This window comes from Stegostoma tigrinum, chromosome 2 (genome assembly GCF_030684315.1).
Source record: "Stegostoma tigrinum isolate sSteTig4 chromosome 2, sSteTig4.hap1, whole genome shotgun sequence".
NCBI classification, from domain to species: Eukaryota; Metazoa; Chordata; class Chondrichthyes; order Orectolobiformes; family Stegostomatidae; genus Stegostoma; species Stegostoma tigrinum.
In genome coordinates this window covers 161612556-161639680 of record NC_081355.1, presented here as the reverse complement: position 1 = coordinate 161639680, position 27125 = coordinate 161612556, and the positions used below count along the sequence as shown (strand labels likewise).

The 27125-nt window shown below is 47.3% G+C and overlaps 1 protein-coding gene across 12 annotated transcripts in view; it reads right to left on the bottom strand.

Annotated features, from left to right (window-relative positions):
• Positions 1-223: 223 nt before the first annotated feature.
• The window catches only part of scrib (scribble planar cell polarity protein), a 222455-nt gene continuing 195553 nt past the window's right edge, over positions 224-27125 (bottom strand). For 9 of the 12 annotated variants that reach the window (XM_059640836.1, XM_059640869.1, XM_059640833.1 and 6 more), the window contains 3 exons: positions 26904-26978; positions 7395-7446; positions 224-1938 (listed from right to left, as the gene is read on the bottom strand). In XM_059640836.1, the coding sequence (XP_059496819.1) occupies positions 1793-1938; positions 7395-7446; positions 26904-26978 (273 nt within the window). In that variant the 3' untranslated portion in view covers positions 224-1792. Of the gene's footprint in view, positions 1939-6312; positions 6347-7394; positions 7447-26903; positions 26979-27125 lie in introns of all 12 variants that reach the window. The other 3 variants (XM_059640855.1, XM_059640863.1, XM_059640842.1) reach the window with 3 other exon arrangements.

Below are 27125 nucleotides of genomic sequence, written 5' to 3'. Positions count from 1 at the left end.
TCCGAGCTTGTGGGCTATTCCTGTAATTTCTGACTACATTGCTGCAGCTATAAGGGGAGCTGTAAAGTATGATATTGGCTACAAAGTACCTCTACTTTGGACTATTCTTGTCAAAGATGTCACACAAATACAAGTCTTCCTTTCAGAGAAGCACGTCACGTACAAAGACCCAGCAGTTTGGAATCCCCGATCAAACCAGAGGCAATGAAAAACACCATGGTCGTTTATAAAATGAAAAGTAAACTTTAATGAACCCTGGAGCACAAAATATACGTCTTTGGTTGTACAAATTCACGAGTTCCAGTCTGAGATGAGCAGAGAGGAAGCAGCAAACTGCTCCTGTTTAATGTAGTGAGAGTGGCTCTCTGCTGTGTCCAGGGATCACCAATGATTCCCACACACAAGTCTTTCCAGTTTCATAATTAAAATGCGAAACCAGTGGAGAACCTGCATCAGGCTGTCCCGATCACTTAGTACCCCATGCGGTTCGACTGAAAACAACTTCCTGCAAATAAGCCCCTAAATGATTTGTACCAAATTTATCCCATTAGCAGCACATTCTAAACTTGCGTGGGTCTGGGACGAGGATCCGGGGACAACCAGAATGATAACTTGTATCCTATCGCTGGGAAGGAGATGGTGAGGTGGGAGATGTATTATCCACACTGGCCTACAATCACCCATCACTTCTCTACGAGAAGTGGGCAGCAATGTACAGAATGCTGACTGACAGTACACTCCAGGAAACCCCCTATTCCTCACATTCCATCACTGAGAGGGAACAGAGATAGACGGTGGGCCCAGGACCACCCATCGCAGCCCACAATGCCTATTCGCACACCCCCCGCGCATGACTGACCTCCCAATTCTCTCCAAAAATTCTCCCACTGGTTCGGAGAAGGTCACAACAGGATGACCCCAGCGATAAACTCTGCGTGCTTGGTTACGACTCCATCCACAGCTGACTAGTTATTGAATGCAATCTCTGTCCCTGATTTGAGCTGAACCAGGCAGGCTTGACCTTCCCTGGACCCTGATATGCTTTAGTGTTAAATGTGATCACTAGCCTACCAGCCACCCTCCTATCTTTGTGGTAGATAGACTGTCGTAGGCTGTGATGAGTCTGGCCATTGCTGCTCCCTCCCCCAGTAGTGCTGAGAGGGTGGGGTCGGGAAGGAGGGGAAGGGAAGCAGTCCTTAGTTGAATCAAACCTCTGATTCTCTGCTCCATCAGCCATGGTCTCCTTGGCTAGTGATCCCCTCTTCTCTCACAGGGACTTTGTGGCTTCATTACCAAGTTGAGTAGGTGTGCCTCCAGGTTCATGCAGCCTCCAACCCCACCCATCTGCTAATCTCCCCCCTCCCCTCCCACCCTCTCCCCTGCCCAGGCCCACAAGGGTCCAGCTGGTAGCCTGGCACTATCCCCTTGTCCATGCAATGCTTTACTCACTCTGGTTTATGAACTACACCCCAAGACACACAATCTGCCACCACTATGAAGCACTAGGATCGAACTGCAGTTCCACATCCTGCTGATCATGCGCGAGGAGAGCTGCAGCCCAGGATCAAACTACAACAGGCAGATTAGGGCTTTGAACCTCAAACCTCTTCCCTACCCTCCCACCCCACTTCCTCATTAAAAACCGTATAAAATCCTACGGGATTAGTCTCTGCCAGAAATTAAAATCCAATTCACCTAAAAACAGAAAAGAACACAGAGTCTGTAAGATGTGAAGTGTGAGCGAGGGCACTTGGTGCTGGGAGGGCAGCGTGTCCTTTTGTCAGGGCTCCTCTCACGTTGGCACAGTGCTCTCAGCACTTCGCACATGACGCTGTAATGAATGCTTGTGGTTGTACACGGTGGTACTGGCCAGTGGGGTCGGTGCTGGTAACCGACGGTTAGTCGCCCTCTCCTCGCTGTCCTCACCGAGCCGAGTGACTGAGGGGGAGAGAGATCACACACAGAAAGAGAGAAATCATTAGAAGAGGTCAAAGGGTGAGCTAAGGACCGAGTAGGCAAGGCCAGGCCAGCTTGTGGAGCCAAAGGGGTACGAGGAATCCTGCGATAGGAGACAAGGCTCCAGTTACGGAGCCTGGGGCCCTCTGAGGTTAATGCTTACAGATTAGCTGACAATATCACGACCACCATTAAAACAACACACACACACACACACACACACACACACACACACACAAGCAACTTGTATTGTTGAGTGATTACTTTATGTATGTATATACAGCAAGATTCCACAACGCAGGTCAGTTGGGCTGGTGAGTTTAATATCAATTCAGGATAATATTTGAGAGAATAATCAGGGGAAAGGAATGGGCAGGCCCCAAGGAGACCTTGTTGTTAATTGAGCTGGGTCAGTACATATCAAATGCTGCTCATATCTGACTAATAGAATTTAACCTTTTAATGGAATTTTAAAAAATATTTGCCAAGGTATCACATACGAGCTGGTGAACAAAAGTTAAGCCTCATGAAAAAGAAAGCTACGTGTTCGATTGGGTAAGACAAATCTGATCTAAGGGCAGAACGCAGGGAGTTGTGGTGGGAGGTTAATTTTCAGACTGGAGGCTGATAGACAGCGGGAGACCCAGTAATCAGTGCTGAGAACATTGATCTTTCTGCAATACATAAACGGCTCAGGTGTTGGAATACAGAGCTCCGTTTCTAAAAAAAAACTGCCAATGATACCGAATTCAGAGAAATGTCAGTGAGCATGACACAAACGGACTGTGCCATGACCTAGACAGGCTGACAGACTGAGCCAACAAAGCGGCAGATGGAGTTTAATACGGAGAGTGTGAGGGGATGGGGAGGGGGTGGATATTGACAAAGTGAGACAACTCTGAAACATTTGCAGGGACAGAAGGGCCTGTGGCTTCATGTACATTGAGGTTTGAAGGTGGCAGATACATTGGGAGTGTGGTTAGTAAAGCACATGGGGTCCTGCCTGTTAGGAAGGATGTGAGGGCCCCAGAGACGGTGCAGGGAGATTTCCCAGAATGATTCCAGGGATAAGGGACTTTAATCACCAGTTTAGTTTGGAGAATTTGAGGTTGTTCTCATTAAGGTACAAATAACGACAGGTTTTGAAGAGGTAGGTAAGAACAATTACGCTGCTGTACAAGGTCTGAGGGACGTAGATGTAAGGTTTTGGGAAAGAGATGGGGAAGATGAGGACCTGGGGATTTTTTTAAACGCAGTGAATGGTGATGATCTGATACTCTCTGTCTTTCTGGGATGGAGGTAGAGAGGACGAAATTGGAGAGGAATTTGAGGGAAGCGAACTTGCAGGGATGTGAGGAGAATGTGGGTGAATGGGACTGACAGGACTGCATCTCTGTGGAAGGTGGCGTCACTATGGGTGAGGACATCACACTGCCATGGCTGAGGAACCTCAGTATTACTTTGTGCAGGGGGGACACTGTGAGCTAGGTGGTGTTATTACCCTGTTCTGGAGGTGGGCTTCATATCTGTGACTCACTAGCTTCAGAGACAATGTGGAGTGCTTTCAGCAGGCCGATGCCATTGAGAAACTTTCAGTGAGAGGTTGTGCAGATGAGGTTGGCATCTCTACAAATGGGGAACATTAAATGTCACCCAGTTACGATTAAGGAGCTTTTCGCATTGGTAGAAATTCCTTCAAGTTGTCATTTGGTGAGTACAAATTTTGAATTTTGCTTAAAAAAATTATATCAAAGCAATTTGTCTTGAACTCATCAGTACAATTTGCAAGCATTCCCAAAGTAAAGGGAAAGCAGTATTTATGATAAATAAGGTGAGTGCTGATTGGTTAGCAAGTGAACTCTGTTTGGAAGGAATACTGCCACATCGATTATGGTAGGAAATGATGGTGTGGAGGTGCCAATGCAGGGCTGCAGTGGACAAGGTCAGAAATCACATGACACCAGGTTATTGTCCAACAGGTTTATTTGAAATCACAAGCTTTCGGAGTGTAGTTCCTTCATCAGGCGATGAAGGGGCTACGGTCCAAAAGCTTGTGTTTTCAAATAAACCCGTTGGACTCTGACCTGGTGTTATCTCATTTCTGACCTTAGTGAATGATGACTGACAGTTAACTGTCAAGCCCTGTTTAAATTTTAAACCAGGTAGGCTGATTCTGATTGGTTAACAGGTGGAGCCAGTTGCTTCAGCAGGCTATCACTTTGCAGAAAAGGGTCGTCTTGTGGCAGTGGCAGTGTCCCTACCTATGGACTGAAAGGCCTGGATTTAACCCCTCCTGCTCCAGAGGCATGTAATAATATCTCCAAACAGGTTGATTGGAAAACAGAGACAGTAGGAACTGCAAGATAATAAAATGTGAGGCTGGATGAACGCAGCAGGCCCAGCAGCATCTCAGGAGCACAAAAGCTGACGTTTCGGGCCTGTTCTCCTGAGATGCTGCTGGGCCTGCTGTGTTCATCCAGCCTCACATTTTATTATCTTGGATTCTCCAGCATCTGCAGTTCCCATTATCACAGTAGGAACTGCAGATGCTGGAGAATCTGAGATACCACAAATATAGAGTTGGATGACACAGCAGGCCAGGCAGCAGGGGAGCAGGAAAGCTGACGTGAAGGGTCTCGATTTCCTTCTCCTCTGATGCTGTTTGGCCTGCTGTGTTCATCCAGCTCCACACCCTGTTATCTCAGATCCTCCAGCACCGGCAGTTCCTACTATCTCTATATCAAACAGGGTATCTGTTTGTCTATTTGGAACAAGTTACTGACCACACCTGGCAAAGCTGAAACACAATGTGATTCTACAATCAGACAACATTGCTCAGAAAATCCTCAATGTGTGAAGAACCAATTTCACACTGGACGCTGGGCTTGTTGTCAGTTCTGAGTGACACACTTGCTGTTATCCATTGGTTCATTACTCAGGGCAATACCCCGGCCAGAGCCAACTTGCCTGATTTTAAAAAAAGTTTGGCAGTTGACTAATGGCTGCATTCTCCATGGCAACACCTCAACCAATAACAGCCCTTTTTCCAGCCAATCAGTCCTCTCCTCTCATGCAGTATAGATGCTGTCTTCCCTTGTGTCTGAGCTTCTTACAAATTGTCTTGTTGAGTGCAAGACAAAAATCTTGCCAGCAAGTGACTTTACCTTTCAGCGATACTCAAATTATCAATCTCTATCTGGGCAAACAAGGAGAAAGTGAAGTCTCAGTCAGGCTGATCAGGGTTGATAGTGGGACACTGACCTTCACACAAAGGGGAAAGGAAATCTGTCCTCCAAAAAAGGTTGCTGAATATTAGGAGATAATTTAAACTCAAAGAAAGATGCTGTTAGACTTTGGGTAAAGTTACTCTCAGATTATGAACTGTAGGCATGTAGACAGAATAGTGATGCTGACCTCTGATCTAAGCTTCTTTAACGTTTGTTTTTAGATGGGTATTGCAGGCAGAACAAGCTCTTATTGTGCACCTCCTCCAGTAGCTCTCTGCCAATCCTACTCACTCTGGGGTAAAAACAAAACATGCTGGAGATCACAGCAGGTCAGGCAGCATGCATGCAGTGGTGTGGGGTGGGAGGGAAGAGGGTAGAGGAGTGCTGAGGGGGGCAAGGATGTTGATAATTCAGATCAAGTGATTGGAATGTGAGAATGGCAGAATAGACTGTCACACTGGGGTTGGGGGGAGGGGAGGGAGGGCATGGTGACACAGAATGTAACAAAGAGGAGGAGTGGGTTCACAATCTGAATACTAAGTCCAGAAGGCTGTAAAGTGCCTAGTCTGAAGATGAGGTAGCACAGTGTGGAGTTGGAGGAACACAACAGGCCAGGCAGCATCAGAGAAGCAGGAAAGTCGACAATTCGGGTCAGGACGCTTCTTCAGAAGTTCCTCCCGTTTGCATTGTGCTTCACTGGAGCACTGCAGCATGCTGAGGACAGACACATGGAGCATGCGAGCAGGATATCGTGTTAATGGCTATGGGAAGGTCAGGCTCATATTTGCTCACAGGCCGGAGGTGTTCTGCAAAACGCTGACCCAGCCTGCGTTTGGTTTCTCCAATGTAGAGTCGGCCACACTGGGGACAGTGGCTACAAAGCACAAGATTGGAGGCGGCCCAGGTAACTGTTTAGGCCTTTAGATGGTGAGCAGGGAGGAGGGGAAGAGGGCAGGTGTTGTAGCCATTGAGGAATAGGCTAAGGTGTCCCAGAGTGAACAGTCCCTGCTACATGCATACAGGGGTGAGCACATGCTGAAGGCAGGAAATCCAGGTTAAAGTGCAGACAGGTCATAATGCCCATCCCAACCCCAACACAGGCTCTGTGCACACACCAGGTCTACCCTACCCCAAATCCACAGCTCCTTAAAGCAGCGACTCTCCTGAAGTAAAAGGATCAAAGCGTGTCAGGAGGATGTGCCATTGCAGGCCAAGCAGAGAATTTATTGGTGAGGATACAACCCACACTGACTGACGGACAGACAGCAGCCTCACTCACACGGAGTTCAATGACTCTCAGTATAGGGCAAAGGTCAAAGGCAGGGACGCTACTGGCCATGTCATCTCAGCTGTGACAGTCACAGGCAAAGGGGTGGGGGGAGTGCGGTGATCAGGGGAGTGGGCATGGGGTGAAGGGGGACAGTGAGCGTGGGGTAGAGTGGGTGATGGTTATGGGGAGGACAGTGGGCTGAGGGAGTGGGGAAATGTGGGGGCGGGGGTATGGAGGGGGAGAGGGAGGGGGAAAATTTGGGGGCGGGGTATGGGGGAGCAAGAGTGGGGCAGGAGTATGGGGGAGGGGGAGGAGTGGGGAAATGTGGGGGCGGGGATATGGGGGAGGGAGGGAGTAGTGGGGAAGTGTGGGGGCAGGGGTATGGGGGTGGCGGTATGGGGGAGAAGTGAAGAAATGTGGGGGCAGGGGTATGGGGGAGGGAGGGGGTAGTGGAGAAATGTGGGGGCAGGGTATGGGGGAGGGAGGGGGTAGTGGGGATGTGTGGGGGGTGGGGTTATGGGGGGGCACGTGTGCATGGGTGGGAGTGCATGCACGTGGGCAGGACAGCATCCCTCTGTCTCTGGGTGCGTGGCCGGCATGTGTGGGGGGTTGTGGATGGGGGGGTGGGTAATTTGGTTGTAGGGTCTGTGTGCCTCATGAGGTGGGTCAGTGGCCCTCTCTGGTTAGGGGGTGGGGGGGGTGGGAGGGCTGCTGTTCTGGCCACGCACTGAGCTCACTCCAACAGCTCATCGCTATTGCCCCCACCCACTCACCATGAGAACCATACCCTGGGTACATGGGCTTCGGTGGTTCAGTGGGAGTACCCCTACCTCCGCACTAGGAGACCCAGCTTCAATCCCACCTGCTCCCAGAAATGTGTCAGCACATTTCCGGAAATGATTGTGAAAGAATAACTGACCTGGGGCGCGGGAAGCTCTCACCTGAAGTGCTGCCATCATCCATGTACATTACATCATCCAGGAAGTCTGGAGACTAAACAAAGGAAAGACACAGCATGAGTTTAAAAGCAGCTGGATCCTACCATCACTCCATCTGAGCACTCTACTCAGCATCACACACACAGGAAGAGACAGGCAGAGTGGGGGACAGGGCGAGAGGGAGGAGGTGGGCGTGGAGGGAAAGTGGGGGGGGTGTAGGAGAGAGAGGGGCATGTCGGTGGGAAAAGAGATGGGCGGGGGGGGGAGGAAAAAGAGCACGAGGGGGCAGGAAGCGGAGGGCGATTGCCCCTGTCAGAAATACAGTCTGGTCCCAATATGCCTTCACTGTGTTGCAGACAATGTGAGGCATGGTCCAGTCAGCCATAGAACAGTACCAAGTGAAAGAGGGCTCAGACTCAAGACAACTCTAACCTGCCCTCGTATTCATTAAGACCATACGACACAGGAGCAGAAATAAACCAATCGACGGGATTATGTGAGATCGCCACAGGAAGTAGAAGCCTAGGGATATTATCGCTAGACTGTTAATGTTCTGATGACCCAGGTATAAAGCACACTGTGGCAGATGGCCAGATTTGATAAAGAATCTGGAATTAAGTATCTATTTACAATCACTAAGCCATTGTCAATTCTTGACAAAGTCCACTTGGATTCACTAGTTTCTTTTAGCTTTTGATTGCCCTCTGGGCAATTAGGGATGGACAACAAATGCTGGCCTAGCCAGAGATGCTAACATCCCACAAGTGAATAAACTTGACTTTCCTGGCTTCTCCACTTGATTCCCTTTCTGATTAAAAATTTGTGAACCTCAGCCATGAAACTTTTAATGATCCCTGCAGTCGAGGATTCTACAGATTCATCCAATTTTGAGAAAAGATATATCTCCTTGTCTTGGTCTTATATCACCTACCCCTTGTGTCATCTCGTCCTAGACTCTCCCACAAGGTGGGGAAACCTCTCACTAACAAAACGGTCAAGTCCCCTAAGAATCTTGCATGCCTGTAGTTCTGTTGGGGAGGTTTTAAACTGGTCTGGCAGGGGAATGGGAACCACAGCGTAGGCCTGCGATAGGTCCCATTCAGATCAGAGGACAGGAGGTACAACATTGGTGAGTTATCAGAGAGAATCCCTACAGTGTGGAAACAGGCCCTTCGGCCCAACTCGTCCACAACGAGCCTCAGAGCATCCCACCCAGAACCATCCCCCTATAAACCACCTAATCTACACATCCCTACCGGCAATTTGGCATGGCCAATCCACTGAACCTGCACATCCTTGGACTGTGGGAGGAAACTGGAGCCCCCGGAGGAAACACATGGAGACACGGGGAGAATGTGCAAACTCCACAGTTAACCGAGGGTAAGAAATGAACCTGGGTCCCTGGTGCTGAGAGGCTGCAGTGCTAACCAGTGTGCCAGCCATTATGTGGTCAGCAATTTAGAAAGGCAAAAGAAATGGGGATTAAAAAACATGCAGCAAAGGAAATATTCAGGGTTTAGCTGCTTATATTGCAACACATGGAGTATTGCAAACAAGGGAGATGAACGACAGGCAGCACAGAGGGGCAGGATTGGCAGCTCAGTATCCCGGGATATAGAATTTTCAGGCAGGATCGTGTGGGGGACTAAAAAGGAGGGGGCCAAGCAGCATTGGTCAATAGGCTAACCAACGAGCTTCATGAGGTGAGTTTTGGAATAAAAAGGGACAGTCACATGGATAAGAGTATGCAGTAGACCCCCAAACAGTGAGAGGGGGATAGAAGAACATACGCAGACAGATTTGTGCCTGTCAGAAGAAAGCAGCACTAACAGGAGGAGATACTACAGAATGGTGGGTGTGTGGATCGCACTGCCAGCAGTGCTGGTTTTTTAAAACTTTATTCACTCACGGGATGAAGGTGTCGCTGACCAGGTATTTATTGCCCATCCTGAATTGCCCAGAGGGCAGCTAAGAGTCAACCACATTGCTGTGGGTCTGGAGTCACACGTAGGCCAGACCAGGTAGGGATGGCAGTTTCCTTCCCTAAAGGACATTAGTGAACCAGATGGGTTTGGACAACAATTGACACTGGATTCACTGTCATCACTAGACCCTCAATTCCAGATACTTTATTGAATTCAAATTCCACCATCTGCCGTGGTGGGATTTGAACCCGGGTCCCCAGAACATTATCTGGGTCTCTGAATTAACCGTCCAGCGATAATACCAGTAGGCCATCACCTCCCCATCAGACGGTAGATTCAGATACATTAGGGATATTTAAATGACTCTTGGATAGGCACATGGATGACAGTAAAATTAGAGGTATGCAGGCTAGCTGCATCTTAGAGTAGGTTAATAGGTCGGCACAACATTGTGGGCTGAAGGGTCTGTACTGTGCTGAAAAAAAAAACTGCGGAAGCTGTAAGTCAGAAACAAAAACAGAAAATTGCTGGAAAAGCTCAGCAGGTCTGGCAGCATTCGTGGAGAGAAATCAGAGTTAATGTTTTGGGTCTAATGACCCTTCCTTAGGATTGTTCTGAGGAAGGGTCACGGGATGTCATTCAGTAGCCCAAGAAGGTCACGTGGGGGGGGTGGTCTGGAACACATTTTATTCACTAAGGTTTATGCCTCCTTGTGAGAAACATTTAGGAACCATGTCCAAGTTCTCTAAGTGCTCCTTGTTGGTCTTCCCTGTATTTGCGCATCATGTACATACTAGGGGACCCAGGTTAAATGGTGTAAAATGTTCTCCATCTACCACTGAAAAATGGCACAAGCTGACCACATCCCAAATGCCACTCTTGTACATTGGCACAAACCCTTATGGGTATTAACTGGATCATACTTCTGGGAGTCCTCATTTAACCGCATCTGCAAGTACACATGGCTCATGTCCAGCTTTGTGAAGGAAAACTCACCTCGGCCAGCTTTGCCTATAAGTCCTCTCTGCAAGGGATTGGGTCTTCATCCAGCTGGGAAAAGCAGTTTATTATTCATTTAAACTCCCCACAAGGCCAAGCCAATACATCAGGCTTCACGATCGATGCAACCGGTACTACCCAAGCCAGAATTTAGACTGGTCCCTTCATTCATTCACACAATGGGGGCATCGCTGGCTGGGCCAGCATTTATTGCCCATCTCTAATTACGCAGAGGGCAGTTAAGATTCAACTACATCGCTGTGGGTCTAGAATCACATGTAGGCCAGACGGCAGTCTCCTTCCCTAGAAGGCATTAATGAACCAGATGGGTTTTTCCCAACAATTGAAAATGGATTCATGGTCATCACTAAACTCTTAATTCCAGACATTTATTGAATTCAAATTTCACCATCTGCTTTCCGGGGTGTGCACTCCCCTGGATACTGGCATGTGAGTTCTCTTACTCAATTTAGGTCTAGTGGGATTCTTACTGTTTCGAGTTGCATACCAGCAGCAACTACAGTCACTTGCCAGCCCAGAACCTGAAGGAAGTTTTTACTGTTTAACCAAAGGTTGGCTTTGTTTTGGAGTTTTGCTGTGGACTGACCCAGAGTTCCTTTGTTCAGGATATGTCCTGATTGAGGCTGTGCAATTGCTTTCAACAGTATTCCCTAAGTTCTGTCAGACTGGCAAAGGCATCCTCTTCTGTACCTGCAACTAATATGCGCCATTTGCTGCATTTTCCAATGGTAAAACCTGTTGCAGTGCCTGTGTGAAGTCCAGTTGGGCTTCAGCTAGTAGGCACTTTTGCATGGTTACATCATTAATTCCTTACACCAAATGGGGTCTCAGAATTAACAAGTCATGTGCCTCTGCTAGTTGTCTTAACCTGGTCAAAAAATCCCAATACGGATTGCCCTGGTTCTCAACAGCTGAGTAAAACCAATAGCATCTCAGAACTAGAGGCGGCTTGGGTCATAATATTCCTGAACTAAATGTGTAAACTCTTGAAAGGTTTTAGTACATGGTGCCTCATGGAAGGTTACATTCCTAATAACCAAAAAAAGCTGGGGTCCACAAGCTGTCAGAAGAATTAATCATTGCTTTTCATCTGTCCCAATGTCATTCGCCCACATACTGGGCTGAATCATGACTGTGGCAAAATTCCACCGCAACTCCATTTGTAAGTTTGCTGATGACACTACAGTTGTCGGTCAGATCTCAAACAGTGACGGGCCAAAATACAGGAAAGAGATGGAGTGCTTAGCGGCGTGGTGTAAAGGCAACAATCACTTCACCAGCATCAGCAAAACAAGAGACTTCAGGAAGCGAGTGGGCAGCACGCCCCTGTCTGCACCAATGTTGCTGAGATGCAGATGGTTGACAGCATCAAATTCCTGGGAATAATCATCACCAATAATCAATCCTGGTCCACTCACGTCAGCGTGAAGTTAAAGAAAGCACAACAACATCTCTACTTCCTTAGGAGGCTAAGGAAATTTGGCATGTCCATAAGGACTCTTACCAACGTTTATAGATGCATCACAGAAAGCATCCTATCTGAACGCATTGCAGTGTGGTTTGGCAATTGGTCTTCCCAAGACCTCAAAAAAACTACAGAGAGTCATGAACATAGATCAGTCCTTCATGCAAACCACCCTTCCATCTACTGACTCTACGTATACTTCCCATTGCTTTGGGAAAACAAACATCAAAATCAAAGAACTCTCCAACCAGGTTATACTCTTCCATCGGTCAGAAGACATAAAAGTTTGAATTCAAGCATGAATACATTCAAAAATAACCTCTTCCTCACCATGATCAGACTTCTGAATTCAAATTTTAATTCTGATCTCTCACTCTCTCTCTCTGTGGCTGGAACACTATTCTACGCTCCATTCTGTTACCCTGATGTACTTTGCTTGGTACAAACTGCCTGTATCTGTGGCAACAATAAATCAGCCAGTCAGTCTTTGGCAGCAAGATTAAATGAGCTAAGCTTCCCATATACTGGCTGGAACGATGCTGGAAATGGTTAGCCCAATTCAAAGATTGTGACCAACAACACAGCATGGAGCTGGAGAAACACAGCTGGCCAGGCAGTTACAGTGGAGCAGGAAAGTTGACATTTCAGTTTGGGACCCTTCTTCAGAAATGTGGAGGGGGAAGGGAGCTGGGAAATAAATAGACAGAGGAGGGGTGGAGTGGAGAAGGCAGGTGGGATGGTGACAGGTGAATGCAGATAGGGACTGGAGGGGATTGGTCAGTGAGGTGGGAGATGGACAAGTCTCCCAGGGTGGGTATGGGTGGAGTTAAAACGGTTGGCGACTGGAAAGCGTTGTCATTTGCACTGTACAGAGTGCAGATGGTCTACGCTTGCAAACTTCTTTCAGAGTGCACTTTTCTCTTCCTACCTTGACTCGATCTTTTCTCCCCTGATCCAATCCCTGCCCATCTGAAATTCCTCTGATGCTTTATACTAGTTTCAGAATTTCCAGTTTGTGGGCTCCAGTCACCTCGCCTTTACCAAGGATTTACCAATCCATCTCCCATCGGGATGCTCTCAGGGCTATGCTGCCAGACCTGTTGAGTTTTTCCAGTAATTTTCTATGAACAGTAGGAGGAGACTCTAACAGTCCCATGACAAACTAAGTTTGGGGCAGCACGGTGGCTCAGTGGTTAGTACTCCTGCCTCTCAGAACCAGGTTCGATTCCACCCTCAGGCGACTGTCTGTGTCGAGTTTACATATTCTCCCCGTGTCTGTGTGGGTTAGAACATAGAACAGTACAGCACAGAACAGGCCCTTTGGCCCTCGATGTTGCGCCGACCTGTGAACTCCTCTAAGCCCCTCCCCCTACACTATCCCATCATTATCCATATGCTTATCCAAGGACTGTTTAAATGCCCCTAATGTGGCTGAGTTAACTACATTGACAGGCAGAGTGTTCCACGCCCTTTCCACTCTCTGAGTAAAGAACCTGCCTCTGACATCTGTCTTAAATCTATCACCCCTCAATTTGTAGCTATGCCCCCTCGTACAAGCTGAAGTCATCATCCTCAGAAAAAGACTCTCACTGTCCACCCTATCTGATCATCTTCTATGTCTCTTTTAAATCCCCTCTTAGCCTCCTTCTCGCCCATGAGAACGGACCCAAGTCCCTCAGCCTTTCTTCATAAGGCCTTCGCTCCAGACCAGGCAACATCTTGGTAAATCTTCTCTGCACCTTTTCCAATGCTTCCACATCCTTCCTGTAATGGGGCGACCAGAACTGTATGAAATATTCCAAATGAGGCCGCACTAGTGTTTTGTACGGTTTCCTTCCAGGTTCTCCAGTTTCCTCCCACAGTCCAAAGATGTCCAGGCTAGGGTGGATTGGCCATGTCAAATTGCCTGTAGTGTTCAGGGATATGTAGATTAGGTGGTTCAAAGTGAGAGGAGGAAAGTTTATGGGAGATATGCGGGGAAAGTTCTTTACGCGGAGGGTGGTGGGTACCTGGAACTGGGTACCTGGAACGCGTTGCCAGCGGAGGTGGTAGACGCAGACACGATAGTGTCTTTTAAGATATATTTGGACAGGTACATGGATGGGCAGGGGGCAAATGGACACAGACCGTTAGAAAATAGAAGACAGGTTTAGACAGAGGATCTTGATCGGCGCAGACTTGGAGGGCCGAAGGGCCTGTTCCTGTGCTGTAATTTTCTTTGTTCTTTTTTGCTTTGTTATTGGGGGATGGGGATGGGGATGGGGATGGGTCTGGGTGGGATGCTCTCAGGGTCAGTGTGGACTTGTTAGGCTGAAGGGCCTGTTTCCACACTGCAGGGATTCTGTGAAAACAGTGTAAGGGGCACTAAGGGTGAAAAACTCATGTTTCTTGTCCAGGAAATTTTTAAAACAATATGTGACAAACCTAACGAGGGAACCGGCAATTCTGGATTTAGAACGTACAACAGTACCACACAGAAGCAGGCCCTTCGGCCCACGATATTGAGCCAAACATGATACCAAATGAAACGAATCCCCTCTGCCTGCCCTTGGTCCATATCCCTCCACTCCTTGCATATTCATGTGTTTACCTAGAAGTCTCCTCAATGCCCCTATCGTATCTGCCTTCATCACCATCCCCTGGCAGTGTCAGCATATTCTTTGAACTTTCCCCCTTTAACCTTAAATGCATGCCCCCTAATTTTAGACATTTCAGCTCTGGGAAAAGGATTTTGACTGTTAACCCTGTCTATGTAACTCAGAATTTTACAGACTTCTATCAAGTCTCCTGTCAGCCTCTGCTGCTCCAGAGAAAACAGCCTGAGTTTTTCCAGCCTCTCCTTATAGCTAATACCCTCTAATCCAGGCAGCTTCCTGGTAAAGACATAACGGGAACTGCAGATGGTGGAGAATCTGAGATAACAAAGTCACGGGTACCCGCATGGGCCCAAGCTATGCCTGCCTCTTTGTAGGTTACGTGGAACAGTCCCTCTTCTGCATCTACACTGGCCCCAAACCCCACCTCTTCCTCTGTTACATTGATGACTGTATCGGCGCCGCCTCGTGCTCCCAAGAGGAGCTCAAACAGTTCATCCACTTTACCAACACCTTCCACCCCAACCTTCAGCTCACCTGGGCCAACTCCAACACCTCCCTCACCTTCCTGGACCTCTCTGTCTCCAACTCAGGCAACCACGTGGAAACCGATGTCCATTTCAAGCCCACCAACTCCCACAGCTACCTAGAATACACCTCCTCTCACCCACCCACTGCAAAAATTCCATCCCTATTCCCAATTCCTTCGTCTCCGCTGCATCTGCTCCCAGGATGAGGCATTTCACTCCCGCACATCCCAGATGTCCTCGTTTTGCAAGGACTGCAACTTCCCCCCGCAGTGGTCGAGAACGTCCTCGACCGTATCTCCCGCATTTCCCGCAACACATCCCTCACACCCCGCCCCTGCAATAACCGCCCTAAGAGAATCCCCCTCATCCTCACATACCACCCCACCAACCTCCGGATACATAGAACACAGAATATAGAACAATACAGCGCAAAACGGGACCTTCGGCCCTTGATGTTGTGCCAACCTGTGAACTAATCAAAGCCCCTCCCCCTACACTTGCCCATCATTATCCATATGCTTATCCAAGGACTCTTTAAATGCGCTCAAGGTGGCTGAGTTAACTACATTGACAGGGAGAGCATTCCACGCCCTTACCACTCTCTCTGAGTAAAGAACCTGCCTCTGACATCTGTCTTAAATCTATCACCCTTCAATTTGTGGCTATGCCCCCTCGTACAAGCTGAAGTCATCATCCTCGGAAAAAGACTCTCACTGTCCACCCTAGCTAATCCTCTGATCATCTTGATCACACAACGCATCATCCTCCGACACTTACGCCACATACAATCCGACCCCACCACTAAAGACATTTTTCTATCCCCACCCTTGTTTACCTTCCAGAGAGACCACTCTCTCTGTGACTCCCTTGTCCACTCCACACTCCCCTCCAACCCCACCACACCCGGCACCTTCCCCTGCAACCACAGGAAGTGCTACTCTTGCCCCCACACCTCCTCCCCTCACCCCCATACCAGGCCCCAAGATGGCTTTCCATATTAAGCAGATGTTCACCTGCACATCTGTCAATGTTATATACTGCATCCGCTGTACCCGGTGTGGCTCCCTCTACATTGGGGAAACCAAGTGGAGGCTTGGGGACCGCTTTGCAGAATACCTACACTCGGTTCGCAGTAAACAACTGCACCTCCCAGTCGCAAACCATTTCAACTTCCCCTCCCCCCTCCCATTCCTTAGATGACATGTCCATCATGGGTCTCCTGCAGTGCCATAATGATGCCACCCATAGGTTGCACGAACAGCAACTCATATTCCGCTTGGGAACCCTGCAGCCCAGGTATCAATGTGGACTTCACCAGCTTCAAAATCTCCCCTCCCCCACTGCATCCCAAAACCAGCCCAGCTCGTCCCCGCTTCCCTAACCTGTTCTTCCTGTCACCTATCCCCTCCTCCCCACTGAAGCCGCACCTCCATTTCCTACCTACTAACCTCATCCCACCTCCTTGACCAGTCTGTCTTCCCTGGACTGACCTATCCCCTCCCTACCTTCCCACCGATACTCTCCTCTCCACCTATCTTCTCCTCTATCCATCTTTGATCCGCCTCTCCCTCTCTCCCTATTTATTTCAGAACCCTCTCCCCATCCCCCACTTCTGATGACGGGTCTACGCCCGAAACGTCAGCTTTTGTGCTCTTAAGATGCTGCTTGGCCTGTGTTCATCCAGCTCTTCACTGTGTTACCTTCCTGGTAAATCTCTTCTGCATCCTCTCCAAAGCCTCCACATCCTTCCTGTAACGTGGCGACCACAATTGAACATAATACTCTCAGTGCGGTCTAACCAAAGTCTTATAAAGCTGCAGCATGATATTCTGACTCTTGTACTCAATTCCCCGACCAATAAAGGCAAGCATGCCATACAGAGACAATAGGAACTGCAGATGCTGGAGAATCCGAGATAACAAGGTGTAGCGCTGGATGAACACAGCAGGCCAAACAGCCTCTTAGGAGCAGGAAAGCTGACGTTTCGGGCCTAGACCCTTCATCAGAAATCCAATGAAGGGTCTAGGCCCGAAACGTCAGCATTCCTGCTTGGCCTGCTGTGTTCATCCAGCTCCACACCTTATTGAGCATTCCATATACTTTCTTTACCACCCTATCTACTTGCATGGCCAGTTTTGGGGAGCTATGGATTTGCACCCCAAGATCGCTCTACATCAGTTCAGAGTCCTGCCATTAATTGTCTACTTCTCCTTAACATTTGATCTCCCAAGGTGCAGCACCTCACACTGACCGGATAAAACTGCATCTGCCATTTCTCCGCCCGTATCTGCAACTGATCTATATCCCATTGTATCCGTTCACAGCCTTCTACACTTTCCACAACTCCAATGATCTTTGTAATATCTGCACACTTACTAACCTTCCATCTACATTTTCATCTAAGTCATTTATATCTATCACAAACAGCAGAGGCCCCAGTATGGATCCCTGCAAAACACCACTAGTCACAGACCTCCAGCTTGAAAAACACCCTTCCACCACCACCCTCTGCCTTCTATGGGCAAACCAATTCTGAATCCACGTGGCCAAGTCACCGTGGATCCCACGCATCGAAATCTTCTGGATGAGCCTATAAGGGACCTTGTCGAAAGCCTTACTAAAGTCCACGTAAACAATATCCACTGCTCTACCCTTATTGATCACTTCCGTCACCTCCTCGAAAAATTCAGTTGTTGCGAAGACATGACCTACCATGCTGATTGTCCCAAATTAGGCCATGCTTTTTCAAATGTGCGTTAATCCCATCCCTAAGAATTCTCCCCAGTAGCTTCCTAACTACTGATGTGAGACTTACTGGTCTGTAGTTTCCTGGATTATCCCTATTTCCCTTCTTGAACAGAGGAACAACATTAGCCAGTCTTCCGGGACACTCCAGTAGCGAGTGACGATCTTAGTCAAAGCACCTACAATCTCCTCTCTTGTCTCTCTCAAAAACTTAGGGTAGATACCATCGGGCCCTGGAGACTCATCCACCTTCATGCTCTTCGAGAGATCGAAATACCACTACGTTCTTGATCTCAAAATGCCCAAAGCATATTAGCATGCTCCACATAAATCTCACTATCTTCTAAATTTGTTTTCCTGGGCGAATACGGATGAAAAATACTCATTTAAGATCTCACCCACATCCTCTGCCTCCAATCACAAGTTCCCTCCTTTATCTTTGAGTGGTCCTGTTTAGGTGCAGGCTTGGAGGGCCGAAGGGCCTGTTCCTGTGCTGTAGGTTTCTTCTTTGTTTCCTAGAATGTCTTGGGATTCTCTTTAACCCTACTCACCAAGGTCAGTTCATGGCCCCTTCTTGCTCTCTTAATTCCCTGCTCTCCTTATATTCATCACGGGCCCTGTCCGATTTTAACTTCCTAATTCTTACATATGAATCTTTTTCCCTTTTGACTAAATTCACAACTCCCTCGTTATCCAAGTGTCCCTTTCCTTTCCATCTTTGTCCTTCCTCACTAGTAAAACATGACAGTGTTGAACTCTCATCCAGGTCTTTAAACAGTTCCCACAGTTTTCGGAAATGAAGATAGGCAAAGTGGGTGACGTGGCAAGGGGGAATCATATCAGGGATAGTGACCACAATTCAATTAGGTTTAATATTATTATGGAAAATATAGAACAGAGACCAGTACAGCACAGTACAGGTCTTTCGGCCCACAATGTTGTGCCAAACTTTTACACTAATCCTAAGGTCTATCTCACCTCCACCCCTACCTTATACTATCAGCCATATGCCGATCTAATAGCTGGTTAAATGCCCCTAATGAGGCCGACTCCACTACCCTCTCTGGCAATGCATTCCACGTCCCGACCACACTCTAAATAAAGAACCTACCCCTGACACCTCCCCAATATCTACCTCCACTCACTTTAAAACTATGCCCCTTCATAAGAGCTACCTCCACCCGAGGAAAAAGTCTCTGGGTGTCTACTCTATCTATTACTCTGATCATTTTGTACACCTCTATCAAGTCACCTCTCATCCTTCACCAATGTAAAGAGAAAAGCCCTAGCTCTCTCAACCTTTCCTCGTAAGACCTTCCCTCCATTCCAGGCAACATCCTGGTAAATCTCCTCTGCACCTTTTCCAACGCTTTCACATCTTTCCTGTAATGAAGTGACCAGAACTGGACACAATTATCCAGATGTGGCCCACCCAGGTTTTTGTCCAGCTAGAGCATAACTTCAAGGCTCTTGAACTCAATCCCTCTATTAATGAAAGCTAACACACTATATGTCTTCTTAACAACTCTACCTACCTGGGTGGCAGCTTTCAGGGAACTATGAACATGAACCCCAAGATCCCTCTGCTCCTCCACACTACCAAGAATCTTTCCGTTATCCCTGTATTCTGCTTTCAAGTTTGACCTTCCAGAATGAATCACCTCACACTTTTCAGGGTTCAACTCCATCTGCCACTTCTCAGCTCAGGTCTGCATTCTATCAATGTCCCTTTGTAACCTAGAACAGCCCTCCGCACTGTCCACAGCGTGACCCACCTTCATATCATCCACGAACGTACTAATCCACCCTTCCACTCCTTCATCCAAATCATTTACAAAATCACAAATAGAAGAGGACCCAGGACAGATCCTTGTGGTACACCACTTGTAACTGAGCACCATGTTTTTCCATCCACTACCACCCTTTGTCTTCTAAGGGTCAGCCAATTCTGAATCCAATCTGCCACATTTCCCCCTTTCACATGCCTCCTTACCTTCTGCACGGGCCTACCATGAGGAACCTTATCAAACACCTTACTTAAATCCATGTATACCACATCCACTGCTCCACCTTCATCCACGTTTGGTCACCGCTTCAAAGAATTCAATAAGGTTTGTGAGGCATGATCTACCCCTCACAAATCCACGCTATCATGAATCAAACTGTGCCTTTCCAAGTGATCATAAATCCTGTCTCTCAGAGCCCTTTCCAATAATTTTCCCACCACTGATGTAAGACTAACTGGCCTGCAAGTTCTGGGGCTATCCCTGTTCCCTTTTTTAAACAAGGGAATGACGTTTGCCTCTTTCCAATCTTCCGGCACAATCCCCATGGACAGTGAGGACGCTCATTCACCAATACAAAGTCCAGCTCCTCTCACTGGACTACCACATACTGTCTCAAGAAAAATATTTCAGTTGAGGTCAAATTAATGCCTTACACAGATTTAGTGTAACCTTACTCTTGTCGTCATTACCCTAATTATTGAAGCCCAGGTTACGGTACATTTTATTAACTACACTCTCTACCTCAATGCACATCTATACTCCAGTGTCTCTGCTCCTGCACCACCTTTAGAGAGGTTTCCTTTATTTTACGTTGTTTGTCATTGTTCTTCCTACCAAACTACACCTCCCACCTTACACTTCTCAATGAATTTCATCAGCCTTGACACAGCTATAGTAAAACACAGATAAAGTGGATGCGCAGATGGCCATTTCTAAACACATACTGAGAAGGAATCGGAGCCAGGACTGTCTGGTATCTTTGTCAGTTCCACAATCCCACCTTTTGATCCCGATGGATAACATTTCCAGAATGGATAAACTTGGTGGCTTTCAATAGCTGGTATAGGATGTAGCGAATGTGAATATCCTTCAACAGATTTCCCTTTATTACTGCAACGACAGAGATAAACAAAGAAACAAAGAAACCTACAGCACAGGCCCTTCGGCCCTCCAAGCCTGCGCCGTTCAAGATCCTCTGTCTAACCTGTCATCTATTTTCTAACGGTCTGTGCCCATTTGCTCCCTGCCCATCCATGTATCTGTCCAAATATATCTTAAAAGACACTAACGTGTCTGCATCTACCACCTCCACTGGCAACGCGTTCCAGGCACCCACCACCCTCTGTGTAAAGAACTTTCCACGCATATCTCCCTTAAACTTTCCTCCTCTCACTTTGAACTCATGACCCCTAGTAATTGAGTCCCCCATTCTCTCTCTCAGAGCCCTTTCCAATAATTTTCTCACCACTGACGTAAGACTAACTGGCCTGTAATTTCTGGGGCTATCCCCGTTCCCTTTTTTGGGGATAAATCAGGAATAAACTTCTTTTAAACTGGAGGAAGGCAAATTTTAAAAAAAACTGAGAAGTGATTTGTCTGGGATGGACTGGACAGGACTGCTAAAGGAAATATCAGTGGTAAAACAGCAGGGGATGCTAAAAAGTGAGATCCATTGACACAAAGCAGACATGTCCCCTCTGAAAATAAGAATGGTCCTGCCACATCTAGGACCCCATAGTTATCTGGAAAAGTACAGAGGATCATCATATGGGAAAAAAAATCTTATGACAGTCACAAAAAACTCAACAATGCAGACAACCTGGAGGAGTATAGAAAGTACAGGCATCAAGTAAGTTAAAAGAGGGAAATCAAAGAGAGGGCTTGAAAAAGAATTAGCAAGCAAGACAAAGGAAAACCCAAAGATGTCTTATTAGTATATAAAGAGCAAATGAATAGGTTTGCCTGATGAAGGCTCCCGACCCAAAACTACAAGTTTCCTGCTCCTCTGATGCTGCCTGGCCTGCTGTGTTCGTCCAGCTCTACACTGTGTTATCTCTGACTCCAGCATCTGCAGTTCTTGCTATCTTCAGATGGATTGTTCCCTAAGGTGTTAAAAGAGGTCAGAAATAGCAGATGCTCTGAGGATGATTTCCCAATTTTCACAAAACACAGGTGAGGTGCTAGATGACTGGAAAAATGCAAATGTGGTTGTGTTGTTTAAAAAGGAAATGCCAAACAATGAATTTAGTCTTCCTTTGGTGGTGGGTAAATTGGAAATTCCTGAGGAATGGGATAAATTCTCATTTAGAAAGGCACGGACTAGTCAGGGATAGTCAGCATGGCATTGTTAAGGGAACATCTTACCTTACAGATTTGATGAATTCTTTGAGGAAGTAACAAGGAGGATCAATAATCGGTAACTGTCGATGGCTGCCCTTACAAATGGAAAGCTGTTTCGGGGGAGGGGGGGGGGGTGGAGAAATCAATGGCCTTGTGGTGTTATCGTTGGGCTGTTAATCCAGGTAACGCTCTGGGGACCTGGGTTCAAATCCTGCCACGGCAGATGGTGGAATTTGGATTCAATAAAATCTCTGGAATTAAAAATCTAATGACGATCATGAATCCATTGTCAATTGACAGGAAAAACCCATCTGGTTCACTAATGTCCTTTAGGGAAGGAAACTGCCATCCTTACCTGATCTGGCCTACATGTGACTCCAGACCCACAGCAATGTGGTTGACTCTTAACTGCCCTCTGGGCAATTAAGGTTGGGCAATACATGCTGCCTCATCCTGTCAATGAATACTAAAATAAAAGTGATGGTCCACTGGGCTCAGTTATGAGACATCTGCTGTTTGGTTTATACTTTTACAATTTGGACTTGAATATGAGGGGTTGGGAGGGGTGGGGGAGGTGGGGGGGGCACGATTGGGGAATTTGCAGATGATACAGAAAGTGGCCGTGTAGTGGATAGTGTAGGAGATAGCTGTAAGCTCCAAACTGAAACAGGTGGGTTGGTGGAGTGGGCAGGAAAGTGGCAGTTGGAATTTGTCTCTGGTAAGTGTGAGGTAATGCATTTAGAAAGTGTTAGGTAATACAGTAAGGGGGAATACACAATAAATGGGAATATACTGAGATGGGGAGATGAAGTGAGAGATCTGGGTGTCCAAGTGCACATGTCCCTAGTGCAGGTAGACTAAGGTTAGAAAGAAGGAATGTGGAACGCTCTCCTTTATTGGCAGAGGTAGAGAATATAAAAATAGGGATTTAATGATGAAACTGTGTAAGACACTGCTGAGGCTACAACTGGAGTATTTTGTGCAGCTCTGGTCACCATATTACAGGAAGGACATTATCACTCTGGAGAGAGTGTGGAGAAGATTTACCAGAACGCTGGCAGGACAGGAGAACTGTAGCTCTGAGGAGAGGTTGGGATTGTTTTCGTTGGCTGAGGGGTGATATGATTGAGGTGTACAGAATTGTCAGGGGTAGAGATAGTGTAGACAGGGGGAAGCTGTCTCCCTCAGCAGTGTTCAAAAACCTGGGATCATAGATTCAAGTGAAGTGGCAGAAGGATTAGAGAGAACATGAAGAACATGAGGTCAAAACTTTTTTTTTTACAAAGAGGGTGATGGGTGCATGGAATTTGTTATTTGACTTGGTGGTGGAGACAGAGACCCTAAACTCTTGTAAAAAGTATCTGGATCTGCGCCTTCAGTGCTGTAAGCTGCAGGGCTATAGGCCATCTGTAGGAAGATCGGATTAGAAAGGGCATCTGGGTGTCTTTGAGCTGGCATGGACAAAAGGGGCCAAATGGTGCCCTTCCCTGTTGTATCATTCTCGTGGTTCTATGATTCAATAATGTCATTGTTCATTCTTCTAAAAGCCTAATCTGCTCAACCTCTCCTGAGAGGACAGTGCCTCCAAAGCTTGTGTTAACCCAGTGAGAACCTTCTCTGGATTGCCTCCAGAGCCACTTTTTCTTTCCTTGCATAAAGGGATCAAAAACGTTTGCAGCATTGGAGGAAAAAGCAGAAACTGCTGGAAAAACTCAGCAGGCCTCTGGCAGCCCTGTGGAGAGAAATCAGAGCTAACGTTTGGGGTCGAGTGACCCTTCAAAAGGATTGATGTGTGGTCTAACTGGTACATAGAACATAGAACATAGAACAGTACAGCACAGAACAGGCCCTTCAGCCCACAATGTTGTGCCGACCATTGATCCTCATGGATGCACCCTCAAATTTCTGTGACCATATGCATGTCCAGCAGTCTCTTAAATGACCCCAATGACCTTGCTTCCACAACTGCTGCTGGCAACGCATTCCATGCTCTCACAACTCTCTGCGTAAAGAACCTGCCTCTGACATCCCCTCTATACTTTCCACCAACCAGCTTAAAACTATGACCCCTCGTGCTAGCCATTTCTGCCCTGGGAAATAGTCTCTGGCTATCGACTCTATCTATGCCTCTCATTATCTTGTATACCTCAATTAGGTCCCCTCTCCTCCTCCTTTTCTCCAATGAAAAGAGACCGAGCTCAGTCAACCTCTCTTCATAAGATAAGCCCTCCAGTCCAGGCAGCATCCTGGTAAACCTCCTCTGAACCCTCTCCAAAGCATCCACATCTTTCCTATAATAGGGCGCCCAGAACTGGACGCAGTATTCCAAGTGCGGTCTAACCAAAGTTTTATAGAGCTGCAACAAGATCTCACGACTCTTAAACTCAATCCCCCTGTTAATGAAAGCCAAAACACCATATGCTTTCTTAACAACCCTGTCCACTTGGGTGGCCATTTTAAGGGATCTATGTATCTGCACACCAAGATCCCTCTGTTCCTCCACGCTGCCAAGAATCCTATCCTTAATCCTGTACTCAGCTTTCAAATTCGACCTTCCAAAATGCATCACCTCGCATTTATCCAGGTTGAACTCCATCTGCCACCTCTCAGCCCATCTCTGCATCCTGTCAATGTCCCGCTGCAGCCTACAACAGCCCTCTACACTGTCAACGACACCTCCGACCTTTGTGTCGTCTGCAAACTTGCTGACCCATCCTTCAATTCCCTCGTCCAAGTCATTAATAAAAATTACAAACAGTAGAGGCCCAAGGACAGAGCCCTGTGGAACCCCACTCACCACTGACTTCCAGGCAGAATATTTTCCTTCTACTACCACTCGCTGTCTTCTGTTGGCCAGCCAATTCTGTATCCAAGCAGCTAAGTTCCCCTGTATCCCATTCCTCCTGACCTTCTGAATGAGCCTTCCATGGGGAACCTTATCAAATGCCTTTTATAGTTCTGGCAAAGATTTTATTTCTGCTTTATCCTTTGTTTTAAATAGCCATTCTTATTAGCTATTGGTACAAGGACCTGGGAATAGATAAGACTTAGAAGTGTATCATTCAGCCCATTGATTCTGCTCTGCCTTCCAATGAGATTGTGGTTGAGTTTGATGACAAAGACCATGAGTAATGTTGTGAGAACAAGTTGTTAAGGCGATATCAGGTAGAACTGCTTAAACATGGGTGGGGGATGGCAATGGAAATACAGGTGACGAATGATTTCAGAAGGCTTTGTGAGGGGTAGGTCATGCCTTACAAACCTTATCGAGTTTTTTGAGGATGTGACTAGAAAGGTTGATGAGGGTCGAGCTGTGGATGTGGTGTATATGGACTTCAGTAAGGCATTTGATAAGGTTCCCCATGGTAGGCTCATTCAGAAGGTCAGGAGGAATGGGATACAGGGGAACTTAGCTGCTTGGATACAGAATTGGCTGGCCAACAGAAGACAGCGAGTGGTAGTAGAAGGAAAATATTCTGCCTGGAAGTCAGTGGTGAGTGGAGTTCCACAGGGCTCTGTCCTTGGGCCTCTACTGTTTGTAATTTTTATTAATGACTTGGACGAGGGAATTGAAGGATGGGTCAGCAAGTTTGCAGACGACACAAAGGTCGGAGGTGTCGTTGACAGTGTAGAGGGCTGTTGTAGGCTGCAGCGGGACATTGACAGGATGCAGAGATGGGCTGAGAGGTGGCAGATGGAGTTCAACCTGGATAAATGCGAGGTGATGCATTTTGGAAGGTCGAATTTGAAAGCTGAGTACAGGATTAAGGATAGGATTCTTGGCAGCGTGGAGGAACAGAGGGATCTTGGTGTGCAGATACACAGATCCCTTAAAATGGCCACCCAAGTGGACAGGGTTGTTAAGAAAGCATATGGTGTTTTGGCTTTCATTAACAGGGGGATTGAGTTTAAGAGTCGTGAGATCTTGTTGCAGCTCTATAAAACTTTGGTTAGACCGCACTTGGAATACTGCGTCCAGTTCTGGGCGCCCTATTATAGGAAAGATGTGGATGCTTTGGAGAGGGTTCAGAGGAGGTTTACCAGGATGCTGCCTGGACTGGAGGGCTTATCTTATGAAGAGAGGTTGACTGAGCTCGGTCTCTTTTCATTGGAGAAAAGGAGGAGGAGAGGGGACCTAATTGAGGTATACAAGATAATGAGAGGCATAGATAGAGTTGATAGCCAGAGACTATTTCCCAGGGCAGAAATGGCTAGCACGAGGGGTCATAGTTTTAAGCTGGTTGGTGGAAAGTATAGAGGGGATGTCAGAGGCAGGTTCTTTACGCAGAGAGTTGTGAGAGCATGGAATACGTTGCCAGCAGCAGTTGTGGAAGCAAGGTCATTGGGGTCATTTAAGAGACTGCTGGACATGTATATGGTCACAGAAATTTGAGGGTGCTTACATGAGGATCAATGGTCGGCACAACATTGTGGGCTGAAGGGCCTGTTCTGTGCTGTACTGTTCTATGTTCTATGTTCTATGTAACTGGGTAGTAACTTGTGCGAAATAAACCAGCAGCAGCACAGGGAAAAATGGCAGAACCATGGAGACAATGAGCTTTCTCTACAGTGGGCCAGCATGGACTTGATGAGCCGAATAGTCTCCAAATGAGCCATAAATACCTTCAATTCAATGGGAGACGGGTCAGCGAGAATAGACCATAGACAGACAGCACAGGGAATGGTGTTAGAAACAGGAGCAGAAACCATTTCTAGCCACTTTCTGATTCGGGATCAGTCAGAGTTGAATCAGACATGTCCCAGTTCTCATTCCTCATCTGGAGATGTGGAAGTGTCGAGAAGTGTCCTGGTTTAATCGGTCTTTTGAGCATCTGGAGATGCTGCTGTTGAATCCAAGCTCTTGGTGCCTGGTCCACAGGAACCCGAAGGAACATAACACCAACAAGCACATGCCAATCCATCTCACGGGACAACAAGAGATCCCTCCACAAAGCAGCCATGAACAGCAAAACCCTGACCCCATGCTCCCCATTAGCAGCATGCTCCATTCATGTCACACAGCACGCTGGGCAATGCAACAACTAAAGAGGCAGTGGGTCCGAAGCACAATGGCACTGGGTCGGGCCCACAGCATGCAGCCAGTACCTGGATATCGTAAACTGGTTTAGAAGATGGGATAGCTGCAAACTGTCGGTAATCAAACTTCTTTTCTGACCAGGACTGTAAGGTACAGTAAAGAGGAGTGAGAACAGGATGCAGAAATACTTAAATTAATGCAAAATACTGCAGATGCAGAAATATCCAACATTGCTCTGTGGGTGTAATATGCAGACAGACAGAGAAAGGCACCCGGCCACATCCCCACAC